This window comes from Betta splendens, chromosome 9 (assembly GCF_900634795.4).
Source record: "Betta splendens chromosome 9, fBetSpl5.4, whole genome shotgun sequence".
Taxonomy (NCBI): Eukaryota; Metazoa; Chordata; class Actinopteri; order Anabantiformes; family Osphronemidae; genus Betta; species Betta splendens.
The window spans coordinates 1,838,337-1,859,233 of NC_040889.2; the positions used below are offsets into that span (position 1 = coordinate 1,838,337).

A 20,897-nucleotide genomic window follows, 5' to 3' on the forward strand; every position below is an offset into this window, starting at 1 on the left:
CTGTCGTACCAAGAGGTCAACCTTTCCTCGAAATCTGATCAGAGTGTCAACACTTATGGTGCAGAGAATCAAAAGAAGTGTTTCAATGTCCCCCAAAACAGTGTAAGTGTAGATGTACTTTTTCATGTTGGCCCAACCAAGTGATGCTTTTGAAGGCTTGTTGCTGAGTCATGAAAGCTGGTCTCAACATGTTGAACTTCACTGGAATGCATATGTTTTTACTGAAATGTGTTTTCTAATGTTGGTGTTCCACAGCCACCCATCCCTAACTTGAAATTAAAATTTGTTATCAATTTGTGTTTATTTTGTGTTAATTTAATACTTTATGCTGTGGGAGAAGATTTTTTTTGTTCCACTCATTCATTCAGAGGAGTTAGTTTATAAATGGAAAAACAGTACAAAACTACTTGCTAGTCCAGACAGCAGAGAAAATAACTAAAAACCTTAGAGCTATGTCATTTCAATAGGAACACAATTGTAAATGTAAAATAAATGGTAAACTTTAACATATCCATTTAACTTCCTAAAAAATATTTTACATATTTTACAAAAGCAGTATTTTACAGTACACTATATACACCGTACAGCTTAATTCAATCTAATACGCCAACTGCGCCATTCTACATTTACAATGTAATGTTAAAACTATCTCGTTTCTATATAAATATAAACCGAGAAATTCGGTTGTGGCGCTCGCAATTGGGTGTATTCTATTCAGGGATTATTCTAGCGTTACCACCATGGCATATAAAACGACGCACGAGAGCGTGCAGTGAAAAACGTGGATAACATTAACACAGGACAGACATCGGTGGAGAGTTAAGGTAGCAGGAAGTGCAGTTATACAAATGAGGTTCCTCCCACTGTGTCACACAAGCCTGTCGTTACAACATGAGTATTTTTAATTAATAAATATATCTAGACCGAGACAACTTAGAGCTGGAACAGCTGTAGTCCATTCCATCAAGCCGCTCCCTTGTTTGCCTTCCTCTCTGAATCCTTTAAACGCATGAGGAAGAACGACAACTAGAGGAAGATAGGCGACTGTATGCATACCATGATCTCCGAAAGTGGGGACGGCAATGCAGAGATCGACTATCCCCGATCTGAATTGAGCATTTGCTCCGACTCGCCCGTGTCGTCTTCTCCGGAAGTGGGGCAGCTAAGTGGGAGACGAGACACCCAGACCACCAGCGACAGTATTATCCCCGAAGAGAGCGGCAGCATCCAGCCCCTAGTGTCCTCATCCGCGGCCGCCGCCTGCATCATGACTTCGGCGGAGTTCATGCAGACCGCTCCCCTGCTGGCGCACAGGTCGAAGAGGAGCGTGCTGTACAAGGTGCTCTGCTTCTTCATCCTCATCTTCCAGGGCGGTGTTCTGGACTTCTACCTCATCATCTTCACCGATTTGTACTGGTGCTCGTGGATTGCCACGGACCTGGTTGTCATCTCGGGCTGGGGAATTTTCTTCATGAAGAACGCGCGAAGCAAGAGAGAACGGGCCTGCGGCTTCCACCAGAAAAGCTCCATCTTCGGTTGCAACCTCGGGGAGTTCACCTACGCCTACCTGGCCTGGCTCATCTATGTCATCGCCTGCACGCCGAAGTTGGTGCTGGTCTTGGAGACATCCATCCTGGACCTGATCGCACACAAGGTACCTTTCGGTGTCACCGGCTTCAAAATCATCATGCTGCTTTCAGCGCCGCTGCTATTCTGTCTCCTCAATTCCATAATTGAAGATTTAAACGGGGCGACATGGCACCATTCCCAAAGCTGCCTCATGACCACATGCCTGGACCTGCTAGACGGCTTCACGCTGGTGGAAATTCTGCTAAGGAACGAGATCCCCAACGTCTATCTGAAGTATACCGTTATTTCGGTGTATTTCGTGGCCCTGGCCGTGCCAGTGGTCTGGCTCTACGAGCTGACGGCATCTGAGCTGCGGTTCCGGTGGCTGTGGGCTCGTTTTTCCACGAGCCTGCTGATTAACGCGCCTCTGCTCATGGTCAGATGCTTCCTGGTGTTTGTATATAAGATGCCGGTCTCGGTGTTCATGTTCAAAAACATCTTCTTCCTGGTGTGTAAGCTGATGGAACTGGTGGAACAGTGTGCAGCGGTGAGGGGGATTCGGAGGCTGGCCAGCGCGAGCAATCCGGCCCAGTTCTCCCACTGCGTGTCGGAAAACGACATGTGTCCGCACGGATACGTTAACACTCTGGCCGTTACCCAGTCCTAGATACGAAGAACACCGTTTTTTTCTCCGTGGAAAGTGGTTTGCTGCGCACACCTGCCTGGAAACAGCAAATCCTAATTTAAACCCGACAGGTCAAGGAAACTGTGCGGCATCGGCGTACGTATTTTCCACACAAATTAATGTGGTAGTTCTTTATTTTGTACAGTTATATACGAAAGGTAAAATCAAAATGAAAAGTAACCATTTACCTGGAGGCCCCAGTGACGCATATAGATAAACAGACGTGTGTCAATCGAAGGCCTCTGAGAATCTGAGGATGTGAAACAGTTGCATACTCAACCAATATTTTAGTCTTGGTGATTTTATGACAGAAAAGACATCTATAGTGTATTTAGTCCACATCCAATATGTGAGTTTTAGAACTATTTCACGTGTACTGCTGTAATATTCATTGAGGAAAGTGGACCTGGGTTTTGCTTCAAACCTCTGCCCTAATGTTTTCTGTTGGAGACGATGTTGCCTCTCTGGTCTGTGCTGATTATATAAAGGCTGAGAGTATAGAATATCTTAGCGCTATAGATTCAGTAGTGGCAATTGTTTTCTACAGCTCTTTTCCCATGAACGTCTGCACAACAGGACTTATCTGCTGCTGCTGTTTTGCTACTTTTACAACAATGGTTTTTGGATTGGAGTCTGAAAACATCCCAGACTCCAGTTCCTTTGATAGCTGGTATATTTATCTCCTTAATTGCTTAACCCAATGTACACTTTAGTGTGGTCAATAGAACTTTAGTGTTAAAAAGATTGGCAGATCATGTTAAGCGAATGGATCATAACAATTTAGAATCTTCACATACAATGGTGTTGCGTTCAACAGGTTGAAAAAAGAACAGAATCCTCTATAGACAACCTGACTATGGTGCTCCTCCTTTTGGTACTGTACATTGGTGATTCAAAGATCGGATGAGTGTATTATTTACAATGGTCCATGTCCTATAAACTAATTACTGCTCTGGATAAATTGTGTATAAAACTGTGTATAAATGTTCTAAAAGTACGGGAACAAGGTTAAATTTGGCTGTTTTGGTTGTACACTAAATAAAACTCAAGACAAAACCAGCATAGTAATTTCAAGATATTTGCGCAAGAGCTGTATTTAAAATAATCCACTTCATAGCACACTATATAATCTACCCTATGAGAAACATGATTTTGAAACCAAAATGTCAATTAAACATCAGGTCCATGATGAGCCTCTATGATGACCTCTTTCATAATTTTGACTGGTCAGCATGTTAGATGAGTATATTAGATTATGCAATATTGGTCAGAGGGTTCTAAATTTTAGTGCCTATTATTTTTGAATGAAATTTTATTAGCACAAGGGTATATTTGCAATTACCCAGCTTTCTTTGTTTTGTGGGCAATCAATGCAAACAGGTCAAAAATTAATGTGACTTGTGCCTTTTAAGAAGTGTGGGATCAATGAACAGTTTGCTTAAGTTTTTTATTGTCAAATGAAATGTCATTTCATTTGTTTTAAATTACATATGGGAATACAGTAGAAAACTGGTTTTCCGTGTTGACTGACATGATTATTAGTTCAATCAGGTTACATAGCTAGCACGTGTAAAAGCACCTTTGGTCATGTATGTTTGTATGAATGTAGACTATGTTGAGAATCAATGACATGGCCTAACAGGATTTGTAAATTCTGTTGTGCCAACATCAAGTGAGACTTACAGTAGTTTACATTAGATGCATGCATTAGATGTGGCTGAGACTTAACAGAGTGACTCAAAAAGCAAATGACCATAAAAATCTAATTAAATTATTGTTTTACATATTTACCTAAATCCAGACATTAAGGCTGGTGGTGTTAATTGGACACTGATGTAGAGAATCTTGACTGTGTCATACTTTTTTCTGCTTTATTTTTATTTATTTTATTTTTATTTTTTTACTGAAGTTTGTTGCTTACGAAAGTATTTAAATTGTTATATTTTATACAATCTTGTATAAATTATTTATGATTTGTTTATTCGCATCTGTAGCTGGAAAGGCTCTTTTTTCATATCAACCTTACTATTGAGTTTCATTACAGTCAGGCCCATTTACAATTCTTCACTGAAGTAGTGGACCTAAACAGCACAGTGAAATGTACTACACTCAAAGTACCAAATACTCTCTGTTCAGAAGTGCCAGTCAATTTCAAATGTTTTTTTCTTGGTTGTTTACAAATAAGATTTTACCTCTGCTATGACTTTGTGGTGGATATCTGTATCGATATAATCCAATCTATGTGCTGTATGTAAATCAGAGTATTATGTGGATGAAACATGAAATAAATTTGAGGAACATACAGTATATAGCTTAAATCAGGGTTCTTTATTTTATTAGCACGGTAAATGTGAGACAAAAAAACTTCCAGGAAGTGCAGTGTAAATGAGAAAAACATGAATGCAAAAATCAAAACATTAATTTTTTTAAAGATTAAAGATTTAAAGTCTTATATCTTGTTGTCAGACAATAGTTCGATTGGGTCTTTTAGCAATTGTCACATTATGTTATTGTGATAATAAATCTATTATGTGTGGGTGATGAAACTTAACCATAGGTTCATACAGTTGCAGTTCGATAGCCGGTGACCATAAGTGCACACAGTTGGTACACAAGAAGCATTTTTAAATACATACAACTGCTAATAATATAACTAATTAGCTATTTATATAAGAGAGAATTAAGAATTATAGACAAACTCAGAGTCAATAAATACACTTTCATTTTTTGTGCTTACAAAATGTACAGTTTCAGAAAATATTGTCTCCTTTTCAACAAAACAAGTTACTGTAAAAAGAAAAAAATCTTTAAAACCTTGTTTTCAATTAGAGCTCTTTTCACGATTGCTGTCCCATGTCGCTATTGATCACTGCCCTTCAAATAGCTCACATTGTTGTTTTAATTTCATGGACAATTGACAAATTCCCAAAAAGAAGGTCATTTTCGAAAAGCCTGGTAACAATAACCTAAAACATACATATTTCTCACTCCCATTACCTGCACCTGAAGCAACTACTGATGACACCAGCAGGACAGGGAGTTCCCCCACAATGACATGGTGGACAACAACTTCAGGAACACATACAAAATGTTATAATGTAGAATATTATTATGAAAAAATACTAAATGAGGGAAACAAACTTCAGAAGACACGTATCATTGGACTGATATATGTGTAAATGTTTAGTAGTTTAAAATAAAACATGTAATAAGTGAATTGGTTATTATAGAAAAAGTCACCCATATACAAACGCACAAGTTCTCTTGCACGTCTCAGCAAAGTTGTTGATTATATTACTAGACTGTGCATCAGTCTAGTCATCAGGACCAAGTCCTGAGTATCTGAGATCCTGCTGAAAGAGTTCCTTCTGTAGTTTTGCCAAAGCTACAAGTGGATCCTCCTTAAATGGGGATTCATGCTGTGAGGAAACTTTGGAGCTGTAGCCTTGATCAGATCCACTGCTTTGACCCTTCTCACTTGGTTCCAGTACACCCTCCTCCTCCATCTCCACAGGCTGAAAGTGGTTAATCTCAGGTGGAGGTAAGTATTCACTGTGAATGTAAGAACAGGAGCAATTCAGAGTGTTCTGTATGACAGGGCTTCTTAGATCTGACTGAGTAGAGAGTTGTCTCATGGGCAGCAGTGAATCCTCTTCATCATCGTCAGTGGGAATTTGGCCAAACAGTTCTTTCTCGAGAGATAGTTGGTTTTGACTTGGTTTCTGTGGCTTGATGAAAATAGGTTTAGCTGTGTAAACAGATTGTGGACTGGGAATCAATACATTTGATAACACTTGATCCAGGTTTGATGGATACTGTTGTTTACAATCATGGTTTACTGCTATAACTTCTGCCATCAATGACAGCTGGTTCTCCAGGTTTACTTCAGGTGTCAGTTCAAGTACACTGTTTGTATTTTCAGGCATGTCTACCTCATGGATGTAGATGGGAAGGCCATTTTTGATTAGAGGAACACACTGAAAGGCTGGAGGGTACTGCAGCTGGTCAATGAGAAGGTTGTTTGTGGCCATGATCTCCTCCTCACTGTTCACACACTCCTTTTCAAACCAATCTGGATTTTTCAACTGGTAAGCTTGGAAGGCTTCAATAGCATTCTTCAGGGCTCTGCCTGAGGGACAGTTAAAATATTCTTCCCCACCAATGCCCTTGATGTGGTTGACCTGACCTGGCTGATACTTTTCAATGCCTGCAATGCGGAAGTACAGCTCCTCAAAATGTTTCATTAGCTTGTATTTGACTGCAATGTCAAAGACTGATGGCACATCTTCTTCAGTGCTGATGTCGTCAAAGTAAGCCACCACATACTTGCCCAAAGTGCCTGCCTGGTGCATGTCAGGTAGAAAAAGGTTAAGAAAGGGGGTGAGCATGTCATCTGTGGGGGAGAGAAGGTCCTCTTTTAGTGTTACTCGATCATGCCCACAAATGGCTCTCCACTTTGCCTGAACACCTTGCGAGCACAGCACCAGGATTTTATCTGACGGATTTTTGAGTTGTTGCCGTTGCCTTTCAAGCCAACCGACACGACCCACCATGTTAACTGAAGTAGAGTCTAGCAAATCTACCAGCACCTTGGTCCCACACTTGGCCTGGAGGAAAGCACAGAGCTTTAGCACTATGTCCCTGTAGAGGTAGTGGTCGTGGGAGTAGATGACCAGAACTGTGGGGTGTCGATTAGGCTGCTGCACTGGAATACCAACTCCCAAATCGTCTACAACTTTATTTTTGCCTAGATGTAAAGAAGAGGATAGATGTAATCAGAATTAAAATTAATTATATTACTCTAAGTAAAACACATAGTAAATGTTACTTTAATGACAAAAACTTTATTAGAAACTGAAATTTAGTAGAAAGAAACAAATTGCATTATCCATGTGACTAACCTGGTTTCCTGCAGATGACACATATAACAGCTGCTGTGACAACAAATGTAAGCAATACTCCAAATGCAGCAAATGTATATGTGTGAAATGATACATCTGGCGTATTTGTTGGATTTGCTGTGAAAAATAAAAACAAGTGCAATAATTATCTGTGCTGCAGTAGGTGTCCTAGTTCTTTCCCAAAATGTATTTCTAAACTTTTCTTTTCTGTTCACAGAAAAGTTGTTCGGAACAGTATGAGTACTGCCTTGACCTTGCCTTGATTGTCTGTATAAGTATATATTGTTAAACTTAAAGAATAAGCTGATTCTTTGATGGTTACTTTTCCTTTTTGTATTTTATATTTTAGTTTATTTTATTTTAGTTTTCACCAGCAAGCCAATAGTTTTCTTCTGCTTGATATCTTTTACTAATCGTCTGCAAATCAAGGCACAGGCGCTGTAAAGGGGGAAAGTTAGGACGGTTCTAAGGGCCCAAAAACTTTGGGGACCCCCAGAGACCAGCTTTATTGATAATAACATTATAACCAGTAATATATTAGATAGTAACATTTATCTAGCAGAGAATTACAAATAAAACTAAATTATGTCTTATTTCTGCCTCTCCAGTCAAATTACCTCTTTACACTTCCCTCCCATTTACTGCATGGTTCTGTCTGTTCATTTGTATCCCATACATTCGCTACTGAGTGAGATTATCAGGTCGTAAAATGGTCAAAGCAGCAATGTCCTCGTGGTCAACATAGCATAAATCTGTCCAAAATAAGAAATGTCCAACAAAGCAAAGAGAGAGAATAAGGGCTGACAATTAAAAAAAAGGTTTGTTTATTAGCGCTACATTGCCTACTTTGCCTTTGTTTCTTGCATTTATACAAGTTCCTCATTTCCTATTATTAAGTTATTTCCTTATTATTTACAGTAAAAAATTAATTTAGATATCAATTTACATATCAATTTAGATTCTAACATTAACACTTGAAACAATTAGTTTTGTACAAAATGACATATTTTGCACAATTTTGGTCACGGGAGCAATAAGTTACGAGTTTCTTAGTTCAATAGGAATGTTCGATGATCCAGGTTTGCATTCCTATGCTGCCAATGAATGTCAATTTTTTGTCTGTGATCACGTCAGTCATGATTTGTGTGAAATTTCAACACTAATATGTATTTGCGAGACAGAGTTGTCATATGCTCAACTCTAGTCACGTGCAAGGTTTTGAGCTGTGAGTTTCCCAGGCAAACCTGGCTTTGGTGCACGTGATGAGCACCTAGCATCTATAGGTTAGTTGTTTTCATAAACAAGCCAGACAGAACAACACAAAAGCCCTTACACACCTCAATACAAACAAATACAATACAAATACTAAGACAGACCATGTTACGGTTCACTCCTTTGGCCTGCTGTGGGCGCATTGAGTTTTTGTCTTATGGTTGATGTTGTTTCCTGTCTTGTAATTAGGACCATTATTTCCACCTGTGTATTTAGTATTTAAGTTCCTAGTTTGAGTTCAGTCATTGTTGATTCGTTGTGAATGTTACATGGATGTCACCCGTGTTCACTTGTGCCTCGTGGTTCTGTTAAGTCCTCGTCCAGGTTTGTTTGCTCGTGCTGTGAATCTGTTTTGTGTCTTTGTGTTCTTTGTTTAGATTAGTGGTTTAGTTTGAGTGTATACTGCTACCTTAGTGATTTTTAATTCTTGTTACTATTTAGATTCATGTTTACATTTATTTGTGTCTCTGCTTAGCAGTGACTTTAGTTTTGTATTTCTCTCTATGTCTACTGTTAATTTATTAAAACTCGTTTCTCATCAGTCCCATCTGTCGGTCGTTGCATTTGGGTCCTTCTCTTAGTCTAGTTTGTCTCTCAGTACTGTATGTAACAGACCAAAGCTGATTCCCCAGCACTTTGAGCTGCAACAGAGTCAGATTCCGTCATTTGTCTTTGCCTTCATCAAAACTACCATAGTGGTATCCTACACAACAGAAAGATGTTCTTCTTTTGAGCACAAAGCATAAGGAACTAGAATTCTAATCCTGTGAAGGGGTAAAGAGGAAGCCTTAAGCAATCCTGCACTACAATATGTGAATCAAGGGGGTGTGGATAACCTTGACAAGGCTGCTGCTACAGTTGTCAAAGAAAATGCAGACACAGTTGCTTTTCTACAATCCCCTGGATGTCTCTGAATACAGTACCTTCGTCCTGTGAAAGTCAATCTATTCTGTTTGAGAATCCTATCAAAGTAGGGTGTCCCTGGAAAAGCTGGGCCACATGCTGGTGACCCCAGCATTTGCAAGGCAGCCTTGAACCCCACATTCAACAACTGCTTATGCCATTGTTGCCAAGATACAGAAGTCTGAACCAGCCCAAGCCCCACAGCCCATTGTTGCTGGTCTAGTCTGAATCAAGGCATGATCCATAGCTCTCCAGAAATTTGAGGAGAGGGTGTGAACCATGCAGCCATAGCAGAAGAACAACGACCACATGCTCCAGCTGCAGAACCTTTGCCTGTAAAGACCACTTGTTTGCACATCCTGCTACTCTTGAAACAACTAATAAATAGCTATAGTGTCCATTATGGAAACAAACTGGCATTTAAATGGTAAATTATTAAAATTAAATTTTATTTTATACTTAATACAAAAACTGATTCAAGTTAACATTTATGTAGTTAACAGTGCAAAAAAACCCAAAATAAATCTTCAGGAACAGCTTAATCTCATTGTGGCCATTTTTGACCATCAACACACTGTGGGGTTTTTTGTGTTTTGCTTTGCCTGCAAAAAATAACAATACCTGAAAATTATGTTGCTAGCTAAGCAATTGTTATCTGACTGAATGCTAATACATTGTGCTAAAAACAATAATAAAAGCAGAGGTCAGTACTATGACTAAACTGCAGAAAAAGATTTTGGATATCTATGTAGCTTAGTTTGCAGAATGGGTGAGGTAGATGGCCCATCTTCAATTTTATCCAAAACTGCTGGCAGTGCCCCTAAATCGTAAATTGAATAATCCTTCAAATTGACTGATTTGACTGACAGGTGTGTATTTGTCCACATTTAGCCTAAATGTAGCTTTATGACAGTGCTGTTAAATTGTGACTTTCAAAAATTCCTAAACTTATTTTTATTATAGTATAAATTATTTCAGCCCACCACAACCCACAGCGATACCATCTAAAGATCTCTAAAACATTGTTCTCTATGTGCACATGTCAGTAAAGAGTAAAAATAATTCCTATCCTATACATTTTGCAATATTGCATTGCAATATATAATATATAATATTACATACAATATTTAATTAATTATTAAACATACCAGTGCAAATATTCAGAGTTTTTCTTTCTCGGGTGCAGTCATTGCCACATTGTTGGAAGAAAGGATTTATCTGCAGTGTAGAATGAAGTTATTTAAATTAACATAAAACTTCAGAGTAATTATAGAGACTGCACAATCATACATCAGATAACAATAGCTTATTATTACAGTGTGAAACATTAACATGACTCAGCAGGTACAGGATACTTTAAAAAGTTGTACCTCAGCTTCAAATATGCAGCAGGATTTTGGCCATTGGTCAATGTTGAATGTTACATCCTGGGTTGTCTGATTAACCTGGAAATTTCAATTGCATCATTTTATTATTACTGTACTGCATTTAAGTACTAAAATGCTGTTGGTTATAACTCTATAACTTGCAAATGTAATAATGCAAGAAAAATGTACATAAGAATGACCTGTGTCCATCCTTATAATACAGGTGGAAAGAGGTAAAATATTGTAAAGAAACACGCCGTCACACTCATGTCTGAGGAAAAGTGAACGTTTGGATCCAATATGGCACAAGAGAAACCAAACAGGAAAAAAGGAAACCTGTTTGGTAGTAACACTGGCTGAACAAGCTGTAAAATAACTAAACTTAATAGATAAACTTAATAGAAATTCATGAAATATTCTATAAATATGACTTTGTAATGTTAGGTACAGCCCAGGTAAAGGTCAGACGAAGTCTGTAGGACAATTTCTAGAACTGAAAAAAAGACAAAACCAGAGCATAAAATGGGGTAAAAACTAGGTTAATGTACAAAACCCTGTGACTCATGACAGTCACATTGTGACATTCTAATATAATCGTATTATATATAGAACATTATTATTATTATTATTATTATTATTATTATTATTGTTGTTGTTGTTGTTATTGTTATTATATTCTCTATATTCTATATTATTAATATATTCAGGAAGAATGTGAATGCATTTCCTTCCTGTGTGTAACAACCTACTTAGTATTTTTTAAATATGAGAACATTTGATGTCACCTTACCTTGTGTAAGGTATGGCTCTCTGAATGTGTAGGAATAAAGCATCTAAGGATAACTAAATATTTTTCACACAGGTGATGAGGACTGAAGCTGACAACAACGGTAGATTTCCTCCTGACTGCAGTGATCACATTCAAAGTGATGTTTGGCTCCCACAGACTTCCTACATCACAACAACATATTAGCATGGTCATATAAATCACCATTTTATATATGACACATTCTATATACATTTTATATATGACACATTCTTACTCACCTCTCTCTTTGCAAAATTGGGTCATCTTTATTTCAGGATGTCGACAATCTGAATAAAAAATAAATAAATTTTTATATATTTGCACCTAACTCAAATGTTTATTCTGGTTATATGCTATTCCTGTTGTAATTCGGCCCTCTGGTCTGCTGGAGGAGCTTGGTTTTAGGTAGCGTTCTTTTTGTCTTGTCTTGATCTGACATCATGTGACTTCCTGTTTGAGCTTCCTGTTTGCAATTTGTGTAATCTAGTTTACCTGTTCAGTAAGTTTTAAATTCCTAGTTTGAGTCCGGTCTTTGTCAGTTTGTTATCCGTGTTATCCTATACGCTGTCTGTTGCGGGCCAAGGTTTGTGCTTTCTTGTTTTTGTCTATTGTGTGTGCTTAGTCACTGTATTGTTTTTTAATCTTTATCGCAGTGAATGCTGAAAAGCATTTACTGTACTGTCAAATCTTTATTATTATTATTTTTATTATCATTATCATTATTATTATTATTATTATTATTATTATTACGTTTTTCTGCATCTAACGTTTTCCTGCATACTTTCAGGTACAGAAACTATTCAAATATCAAAACATTCAGCTTTTTAAGGAGAAGTGTGCTTCCATTTTTAATATTCATATCTTTCATATTTTTCAAGTTATTAAGCTTTTTTCATAAAACTTTCCCAATTGAAATGAATGGAAAACCATTTTCAAATCCTCTTCAGCTTTTTCTTCTTTCAGCTTTAACTACTTCAGAATACTTTAGGCTACAGTCGGCATTTAAACTACAAAACAATCTTCAACTATTCAACTATTAATCTGTTGTTTCGGTTTTAGTTGTTGATCTATAGCAGTTTAAATATTGGGTGGATTTTGGTAAATCATCAGCTTTTCCATTACTGTGTATTGCGTCAGCTAGTGAGAGTGTGAAGGAATGTTTTTTAAGACAGAATTTTTCTTTTTAACTCAACACTACAGTCATAGTTTTTAAGATATGGATATAATTTTTTCACTCATTCAAAGTCATACTTATCTTCTTTCTAATGATCTGTCTAGTTAAGCCCTCAGACCTATACTTAAGTCTGTATATGCCTCAAAGCGCAGGGAGTTCACACACATGTCCTCCAAACCCTTTCAAAATAAAAGCCCCATTCCAAACTAGTTAATAAGACCATTTTAATGTTTAGAAATTACCTGCCTCATTATCTTTTCAAAACAAAAGCACCAATCCAAATTTTTAGTTTTAATAGCATAATTTCTGCTTTTGAATGGTTACTTGTGAATCGGTAATGACTCTATTTTACAATAAAGTAATTACTGGTTACAAGCCTCCTGTAAATCATTTCAAAATAAGACCACTAAAATTTTAGTGCTACTAACTAAGCTCTAAACTTTTTTGATTTCAGCTTTTGACTGCTTTTTTATTATTTATCCATTCATCCATTAATTTTCAACCACTTATCCAGGGCTGGGGCCCTAAGCAGTCTGAGCAGAGAGTTCCAGACTTCCCTCTCCCTGGACACTTCCTCCAGCTCTTCCCGTGGGACCCCAAGGCATTCCCAGGCCAACCGAGAGACATAGTCTCTCCAGCGTGTCCTGGGTCTTCCTCAGGGCCTCCTACCGGTGGGACATGCCCGAAACACCTCCTGAGGGACGCGTCCAGGAGGCATCCGAACCAGATACTTAAACTATGGCTTTGAAAATTTCAACCATTGTATATATTACAAAAAAGAGCGTTAGGAATTGTGTATAAGAAAGGATATAGGGATCACACCAATGTAGCTTTTATACAGTCTAAATTGTTAACATTTTTTGATCTAGTGGAACACAAGATTGTTGCATCCATGTATAAAGCCAGGAACAATGTGTTACCTGGTGGAATTAAAAAAAATATTCAAAGAAAGAGATGGGGGATATGATTTAAGGGGACAGATTAGCATTTTGTTGCATATATGTGAAATTATGTGTGTTGGTATATAAACAGCTTTTACATGTTTAAATAAATAATAACAAAAAAAATGTTTCCACCCCTATGCACTGTAGATATGGTGTTCTTTGGATGTAACTTAGAATTCCTTCTCCTTCAAACACGACGAGCTGAGTTTTTACCAGACAGTTCTACTTTTCTTTCATCTGACCGTATAACATTCTCCCAATCCTCTTCTGGATCCTCTAAATGCTGTCTAGCAGACTTCAGATGGGCCTGCGCATGTATTGTCTTAGACAGGGGGCCATGTCTTGCACTGCAGGATGTCCCTGGTGGTGTAGTGTGTTATTGATGGTAGCCTTTGTTACTTTGTTAGTGGTCCCATGTCTCTGCAGGTCGTTCACTAGGTCCCCCTGTGTGCTTCTGGAATTTTTGCTCACAGTTCTTGTGATCATTTTAACCCCACGGGTTGAGATCTTGCCTGGAGCCCCACATAGAGGGAAATCATCAGTGGTCTTCTAGATAATTGCTCTCACTGATTTCTTCACACCAAGCTGCTTGCCTATTGTAAACTCATCCCAACCCGGTGCAGGTCAACAGTTTTGTTTCTGGTGTCCTTCGATAGCTCCTTGATCTTGGCCATAGTGCAGTTTGGAGTGTGACTGTTTGAGGTTATGGACAGGTGTCTTTTACACTTATAACAAGTTTAAACAGGTGCCATTAATACAGGTAACGAGTAGAGGACAGAGGAGTTTCTTAAAGAAGTGACAGATCTGTGAGAGCCAGAAATCTTGCTTTTTTGTAGGTGACCAAATTTTTTTTTCCCACAATGATTTGCAAATAAATTCTTTAAAATTCAAACATTTTTTTTCCTCATTATGTCATTATGTCTCTCATAGTTGAGGTATACCTGTCATAAAAATTAGAGGCCCCTCTCATCTTTTCAAGTGGAAGTACTTGCGCAATTGGTGGCTGACAAAATACTTTTTTGCCCCACTGTAAATGGTAAGCCCTTTGCCAACAGCCCACAAATGCCTCCCAGCGGCATAAACATTACACATAGGAGACAGAGTACAGTAAAACAGGCTAAAATTAGAAGAACCTGCAGTTTAATAAATTAAATAATAAAAAATGAGATAGATTATGTTCAATAAAGGTTCACTGTTCTCATTCCATCTCACTCACCAGGAACAGCAACAAGACCACGGACGTCATAAGTGCTGTGGCCCATCTCTGGTTTTGGTATGTTGACGACAGAGATACTGTAATTCTGACCTGGGTCCAAAACCACCATGGCAGCTGAAAATGACCACTGAAAACACAAAAGGTTGTATTATGTTCGTAGTGTGTCCCCAGGTCCCAACACAATAGTTTAAATATGGCAAAATCATTGAGCAATGCAGTGTGTGGAGTGAATTCTGGTTCAAAAAGTGTTTTACTTTGGCTGTAATTGAAATACTTTTTGACAGTTTATTCTGAACATGCTTGATGTGAGATTTTCAGGATGTTGCTATCACCTGGGATTGCTACATCTACTATATCACTACAGCTTTGGCCACAAGGACGAAAAGATCTAGAAGTACCAAGGGCTAAAAGAAGAGTTAGAGAAGATGTGAAGGACGAAGGCACAAGTGGTACCTGTGGTTATAGGAACACTGGGGACTGTAACTCCTAAACTGGGAGAGTGGCTCCAGCAGATCCCAGGAACAACATCTGAGATCTCTGTTCAGAAGAGTGCATCCTAGGAACAACTAAGATACTGTGCAGGACCCTCAAGTTCCCAAGCCTCTGGTAGAGGACCCGAGCTTGTAGGAATAAGACTGCTCCAAGCTAAAATCGGGCGAGTGAGGAATCTTTTTTATGTATATTCCCCACTTGGGAGTAGATTTTCCTCCATGTGGCCCCTGAGCTAAAATGAGTTTTACCCCCCTGCTCTAAACCTTTAGATATCTATGGCTTTTCTTCGTAACTTTTCTTTTTGCCATATTTTTTAATTGGGAAGTCTTTTTCATAGAGTGATTTAAATATCATTCATTATATGCTTTATCAATATATTTTTCTTTGTAGGTTAAATCCCAGTCCTGTGCCAACAATTCTCATTAATGTAGCTGTAGATTCCTCTGTCCTCATGCTTAATTCATTGTCCATACCCTTTTTTTCTAATAGCTTTCACATGCTGTAAATACTGGTAAGTGGTCACTAATGTAATTTATTAGTAATCCACTCAGACATATATATTATTTATATTGTTTGTAAATATGTTGTCAATTAATGTTGCGCCATATGAAGTGATCCAGCTTGATCTGGTGAATTTGGCATATAAACCTACACTGTACAAAGTACAGTATTTTTCAGTCAATTTGTGCTTATTCAGATTAAGTAGAGCAGCATTAAAATTCCCCCAGATAAACATTGCTTTTTGATTTATTCTTGTAAATCCTTACATTTATATTGGAACCTGGTGTTCTATATATGCAGCTCACTATAATGTTTTTTCCTTTTCTTAACCCTGTAGTTATACTGTACATTCTAGGTGATGTGTCATTTTTTCCCCCACCTTATTTTACCGTATTTTAAATTCTTGTCTACCAACAGAGCCACCCCACCTCCATTCTTATTTTCTCTGCCCTTACAGACCATCTCATATCCTTCAATTTCAAAGTTCTCACTATTCATCCAGGTTGCTGATATTACAATTATAGTGAAAGGCTGTGCAGGAGCTATTTATGTTTTATGATTGTTTTCCACTAATTGTTTTGTTTTAGTTATTGGCCGGCTATATAGGGACGGGTTAAGGAGCCAGGTGGGAGCCTGGGATGGCAAACAGTTTTTACCAGAGCCTGAGAATTGGAAAATGCAAAGGAAAGACAGACAGAGAATCTGAGACAGAGAAACAGAAGGACAGAAAATGGCAAAGGAATAAGAAACGGACAGCAACCACAAGACACGAACGCAAGCAATAAGAAACCACCACAAATTGTTTGTTTGTTGGAACAATAAATCACCCGCATACAGTATTTTGGACTGGACATTGCAGTGTTTTCTTTTGATTGTTCAGTTGCCGCGTAATCACCCAGCCTATGGCTCCTCAGTGGCCATTTAAATTTGTTTGTGAGAAAATCGCCACTACAGGCTGTTTGGTATTATTGAAGTTAGTATACATGCTTCTACTGTTAAGGTGAATTGTTCATATTTTGTCTCTAGACTTGATTAGGCTGTTATACTAATCATCTGTGTAATAATTGTAATTACTAACTGTGCTAATCCATCTATCCAACCACTTTCAACTGCTTATCCGGGCCTAGTTGGGCCTAGACAGCAGTCTAAGCAGAGCGCGCAAGACTTACCTTCCCCAGACTTGTATTCAGTGAATAGATTAATGTCTCCTCTAATTTTAAAATGTCTACACTTACTGACTATATACAGTAAGTGCAGACTATTTACTCACCTTTTTCCCTGATGGATTTCTCATTCCAAGTTTGTCTTTGAAAGAATATCGAACGCACAGGTTTTGATTTGTTGACTCCACCAGAACTTGAAGCTCAGTAGCCTTTAGGTAGAATATACTGCCTGAGAAGACACACGTACACTTTCTTTTTCACATCTCTCTTTTTCAACTTCAAGAAGATTTTGTTGTACAACCTGGTGTCACATGACCATAATGCCAGAGTTTAGTTATTAGCTTTCCTCCTGTAAACCTTTCTGCAAAATTCGTTGGTAGCATTGTTTACATTTAGTATAGCATTAGTGACTCTAAAATACAATCTGAAACAAATCAGAAATAAAAACAAAAGCAAACACAGATATACTGATTGTTAGTGATGTAAATATGTAACATTGTGATAATATATGAGGATGGAGCTACTCGAGCAGCAGCAAGTTACAGGCACTCTGCCCTCTCTCATTTGTTTTATTGGCTAAGTGATCAAGTGGTCCTGCTGCATTGTGGCTGACTATCGGCTTATGTGATCGCCCAGGATGTATTTAAACATGTTTGGGTGGAAAGTGAACAAGGCGCTAGACCTATTGTATGTGTTAAAAAGGCATAGACCTTCTCACTGAATCCATGATAATGAAGGCTGGGCCAACAAGTTGTATCTGACAAGTTTTTAATGTTGTGACTCACCTTCATCTTTTATTGTCCAGTTGGCAACCAGAACAGTGAATAATTGTCCTGTCTGATCCTCTTTGATGTCCCAAGACACCTGCAGATTCTCTGGACCACTGGGAGTGTAATTGTGTGACACCAGCCAACCTCTGTCCATACAGTTACCTGCTCAGAAACATTTACACACAACATGTAAAACCTGATGTTTCTGCAAACTGTATTTGTTATATTTCTTTTATAGGTTTAGTATAAAAATACCTTTATTTTCTGATGATAACTGCTCTTGTCACAAGTCTTTGACTTCAATTAATTAATGCTTTTTCTTTTCTACATAAGTTTGGCTGCACAATATGATGGAGTGTACTAAATAAATCGTCTCTTTATGTATTCATACAGGCTTAAAATAATACAGAAATAAGTGTAAAGAAAAGTAACACTGACTCACTTGTGATGACAGTACATCCTAAAACCTGGGAAAATAAAATAAGAGCGTTAGCAGTTTTTCAATAACCATGCTAAGTGTTTAAAAGAACATTTAAAAACAACAGGCCCATTTTGAAATAACATAGACCACATGGTATACCTCTGCAGTATACTTGTATGCAATATAGCTTATGTCATACATTTACTGGAAAGTACAATCCAAAGTATTTAGTAAAATTATCTACAAATCTGCCCTATAAACATTAGGCAGACTGTATATAGTCTTTTGATAACTTCATTTTAATTTATCCTTAATTGCACTATCCAAGTACCATGTCATGGTGTATGCTGTACTGTCACCATGTCATGTTGTATGTTGTACTATTACCATGTCATGTTGTTCACTGATTCTGATTTCTGATTCTGATTAAGTTATTTCATTATTGTTGTATATAATTAGACCCCTTTTATGTTTACAATAATCATCCCAACATGTGAATTCTCACAAATAACAGAATCCATATAAAGAATTGCTTTAAACCACACAAAATATTGTTTTATTATTATTATGATATTGATAATTTTAGTAAACAGATAAATGGCTTAGCTAGATAATTAAGTTGTTACAACACAACTGAACCATTAAAGAATGCGACAGATAATTTACCGCTACTTAAAATCTAAATGAAGACTATATAGGCCACGTTTTCCTATTCTTTTCAAACCACAGCAGCTAACAATGTGTCCAAAATGATAAAGTAGAATCAGGAAATTTTAAAGTAAGTAAATGAGAAGTTATAGAATAGATCCGTGTTAATGTAATCTATCAACTGTTATGCGACTCCATTGTTCCCATCGCCGCTAATGTGATATACATGAAAACACGAGATATAAACTAATTGTAATATTAACTAATATATGCCACTATCCTAGCATATATAAGTGCATGTTGTTCGCTTGGAGTCAGGTGCAAGTTCACTTACCTGTTGAGAGCACTGGAGAGGAAGCCGCGTTAAAACGTGTACCGCTGACGACAGCGATATACAAAGTAACATCAGAACTGCTCGAGAAAAAGACATTCTGAGATAAAACTTTAGCACCGCTTCAGTCCATGAATGCTCTGCCTTCTACTAAGTATAAAACATTCAAAGAGTTAGAGTCGCTAAACGGAAAGTTCTCGACGTTCGCGTGTTGTTGATTAATGTCAAAACTTCCTGATTCCTATGGAAATTAGCTGCTTTGTTTACTGTAAGTCACTCCGTGCTGCATTCAGGACACATAGGAATACAGACAACTGTTCTTTTGGGTCCACCTATGTTTAGGATTATTGACATTATCCCTACTATTAACGGGCATTTAAAAAAAACATCATCAACAATCTTAGCCAAAAGCAGTTTTTGAAATTATTAATTAATTTTATTATTTACCAAATTTATAGAGCAACAATAAGTGTTGTGATTTTGAAACAGGACAGTTTCTGTCAAGTAAAACTGAGGCCATGTTTTCTCTGTTCAGGGTTTTCAAATAAAATTACATAACCAAAACAGCAAAATACATATTTAAAAATATGTTTTGGATATACTTCATTTTAAAAAATTCTCTGGTGCAGTACAATTTAATAGCATGTGATCAAATCTTAAAAATGTGTTGATACTAATAATCACAAAAATCACAAAATCTAGCTGAAGCTGATCATAAATGTGTTTTGGTTGATGATTTACAGCCAATACATTCTGGTTCTGAAGAATAATAAGTATAGAGTCCATTATATTATACAAAAAAAGCCTCTCATTTCTCTTTCAGGCAGACCTTAAAAGCAACATGAGTAACTAGTCTGGTTTGTTGCTTGTAGGAGTCTTTGAAACTGTGTGATCAAGCAACCTCTACAAAGTTTTGCACACCTACTTGATGGTTATCTCCTCCAGGATATAACAAATTACATGATGACACGGGCTTGGGGAAATTCTTGAAACCTTACTGGTGAACACAAAAGAAAAACTAGAGGAAGTGCAGGGTAGTTCAGAAATGTACGTAAGAAAGCAAAGACGCTGGGAGAAACCAAACTAAAAACTGTTAAAAAAAGTGAAAAAGCGATAAATGGAGCCTTAGAAAGAGGTGAACTGCTGAGTAGAGGGTGTGACAGGAACACCAAAGCAAATACGTGAAAAAAGAAAATAGATGAAAACATAGATGTTGTGAAAGTGGCAGGGTTGACAGCAATTTCCGGGATAAATAAATAAATATTATAACAGAAATATAAACAAACAAATTGCCTATTTCATTACGTAAATTACTGACAACAACAAGAACATATGAAAGTATTTTAATTTTGTCATTTAATTCACTGATGACGCTCAATTTAGTGGATCAGTATGTGGGACATGACAAAATCACATGTAGCTAATCAAAGAAAATTGCATAAAATTGAAAAATTGGTTATGAATAAATAAATCACAATGTTAGTGACATTCTATAGTTTACAGTATGAAGTGACTGCACGTGAATTCGCGTCAGGACCAAGTCCTGAGTATCTGAGATCCTGGTGAAAGAGCTTTTTCGTAGTTTTGCCAAAGCTACAAGTGGAGCTTCCTTAAATTGAGATTCATGCTGTGAGGAAACTGTGGAGCTGTAGCCTTGATCATATCCACTTGCTTTAACCCTTCTCACTGGGTTCCAGAACATCCTCCTCCTCCATCTCCACAGGCTGAAAGT

The 20,897-nt window shown here is 37.5% G+C and overlaps 2 protein-coding genes across 4 annotated transcripts; one reads left to right on the forward strand and one right to left on the reverse strand.

Annotated features, from left to right (window-relative positions):
- Positions 1 to 419: 419 nt before the first annotated feature.
- On the forward strand, positions 420 to 4,457 carry tmem121b (transmembrane protein 121B). Its single transcript, XM_029160809.3, has one exon. The coding sequence runs from the start codon at positions 1,049 to 1,051 to the stop codon at positions 2,234 to 2,236; it is 1,188 nt and encodes a 395-aa protein (XP_029016642.1). The 5' UTR covers positions 420 to 1,048; the 3' UTR covers positions 2,237 to 4,457.
- A 106-nt stretch (positions 4,458 to 4,563) lies between these two features.
- il17ra1a (interleukin 17 receptor A1a) lies at positions 4,564 to 19,418 on the reverse strand. Of its 3 annotated transcripts, XM_029160798.3 has the most exons (11): positions 19,169 to 19,418; positions 18,208 to 18,232; positions 17,781 to 17,927; positions 17,103 to 17,224; positions 14,840 to 14,966; positions 11,745 to 11,792; positions 11,488 to 11,648; positions 10,701 to 10,775; positions 10,479 to 10,548; positions 7,156 to 7,272; positions 4,564 to 7,001 (listed from the first exon to the last, which is right to left on the reverse strand). In XM_029160798.3, the coding sequence occupies exons 1-11, from the start codon at positions 19,262 to 19,264 to the stop codon at positions 5,569 to 5,571; spliced, it is 2,421 nt and encodes an 806-aa protein (XP_029016631.1). In that variant the 5' UTR covers positions 19,265 to 19,418; the 3' UTR covers positions 4,564 to 5,568. The 3 variants fall into 3 exon arrangements, with proteins under 3 accessions (XP_029016631.1, XP_029016632.1, XP_029016633.1); XM_029160799.3 differs by lacking the exons at positions 10,479 to 10,548; positions 10,701 to 10,775; positions 11,488 to 11,648; positions 11,745 to 11,792; XM_029160800.3 differs by lacking the exons at positions 7,156 to 7,272; positions 10,479 to 10,548; positions 10,701 to 10,775; positions 11,488 to 11,648; positions 11,745 to 11,792.
- Between the last annotated feature and the right edge of the window lie 1,479 nt (positions 19,419 to 20,897).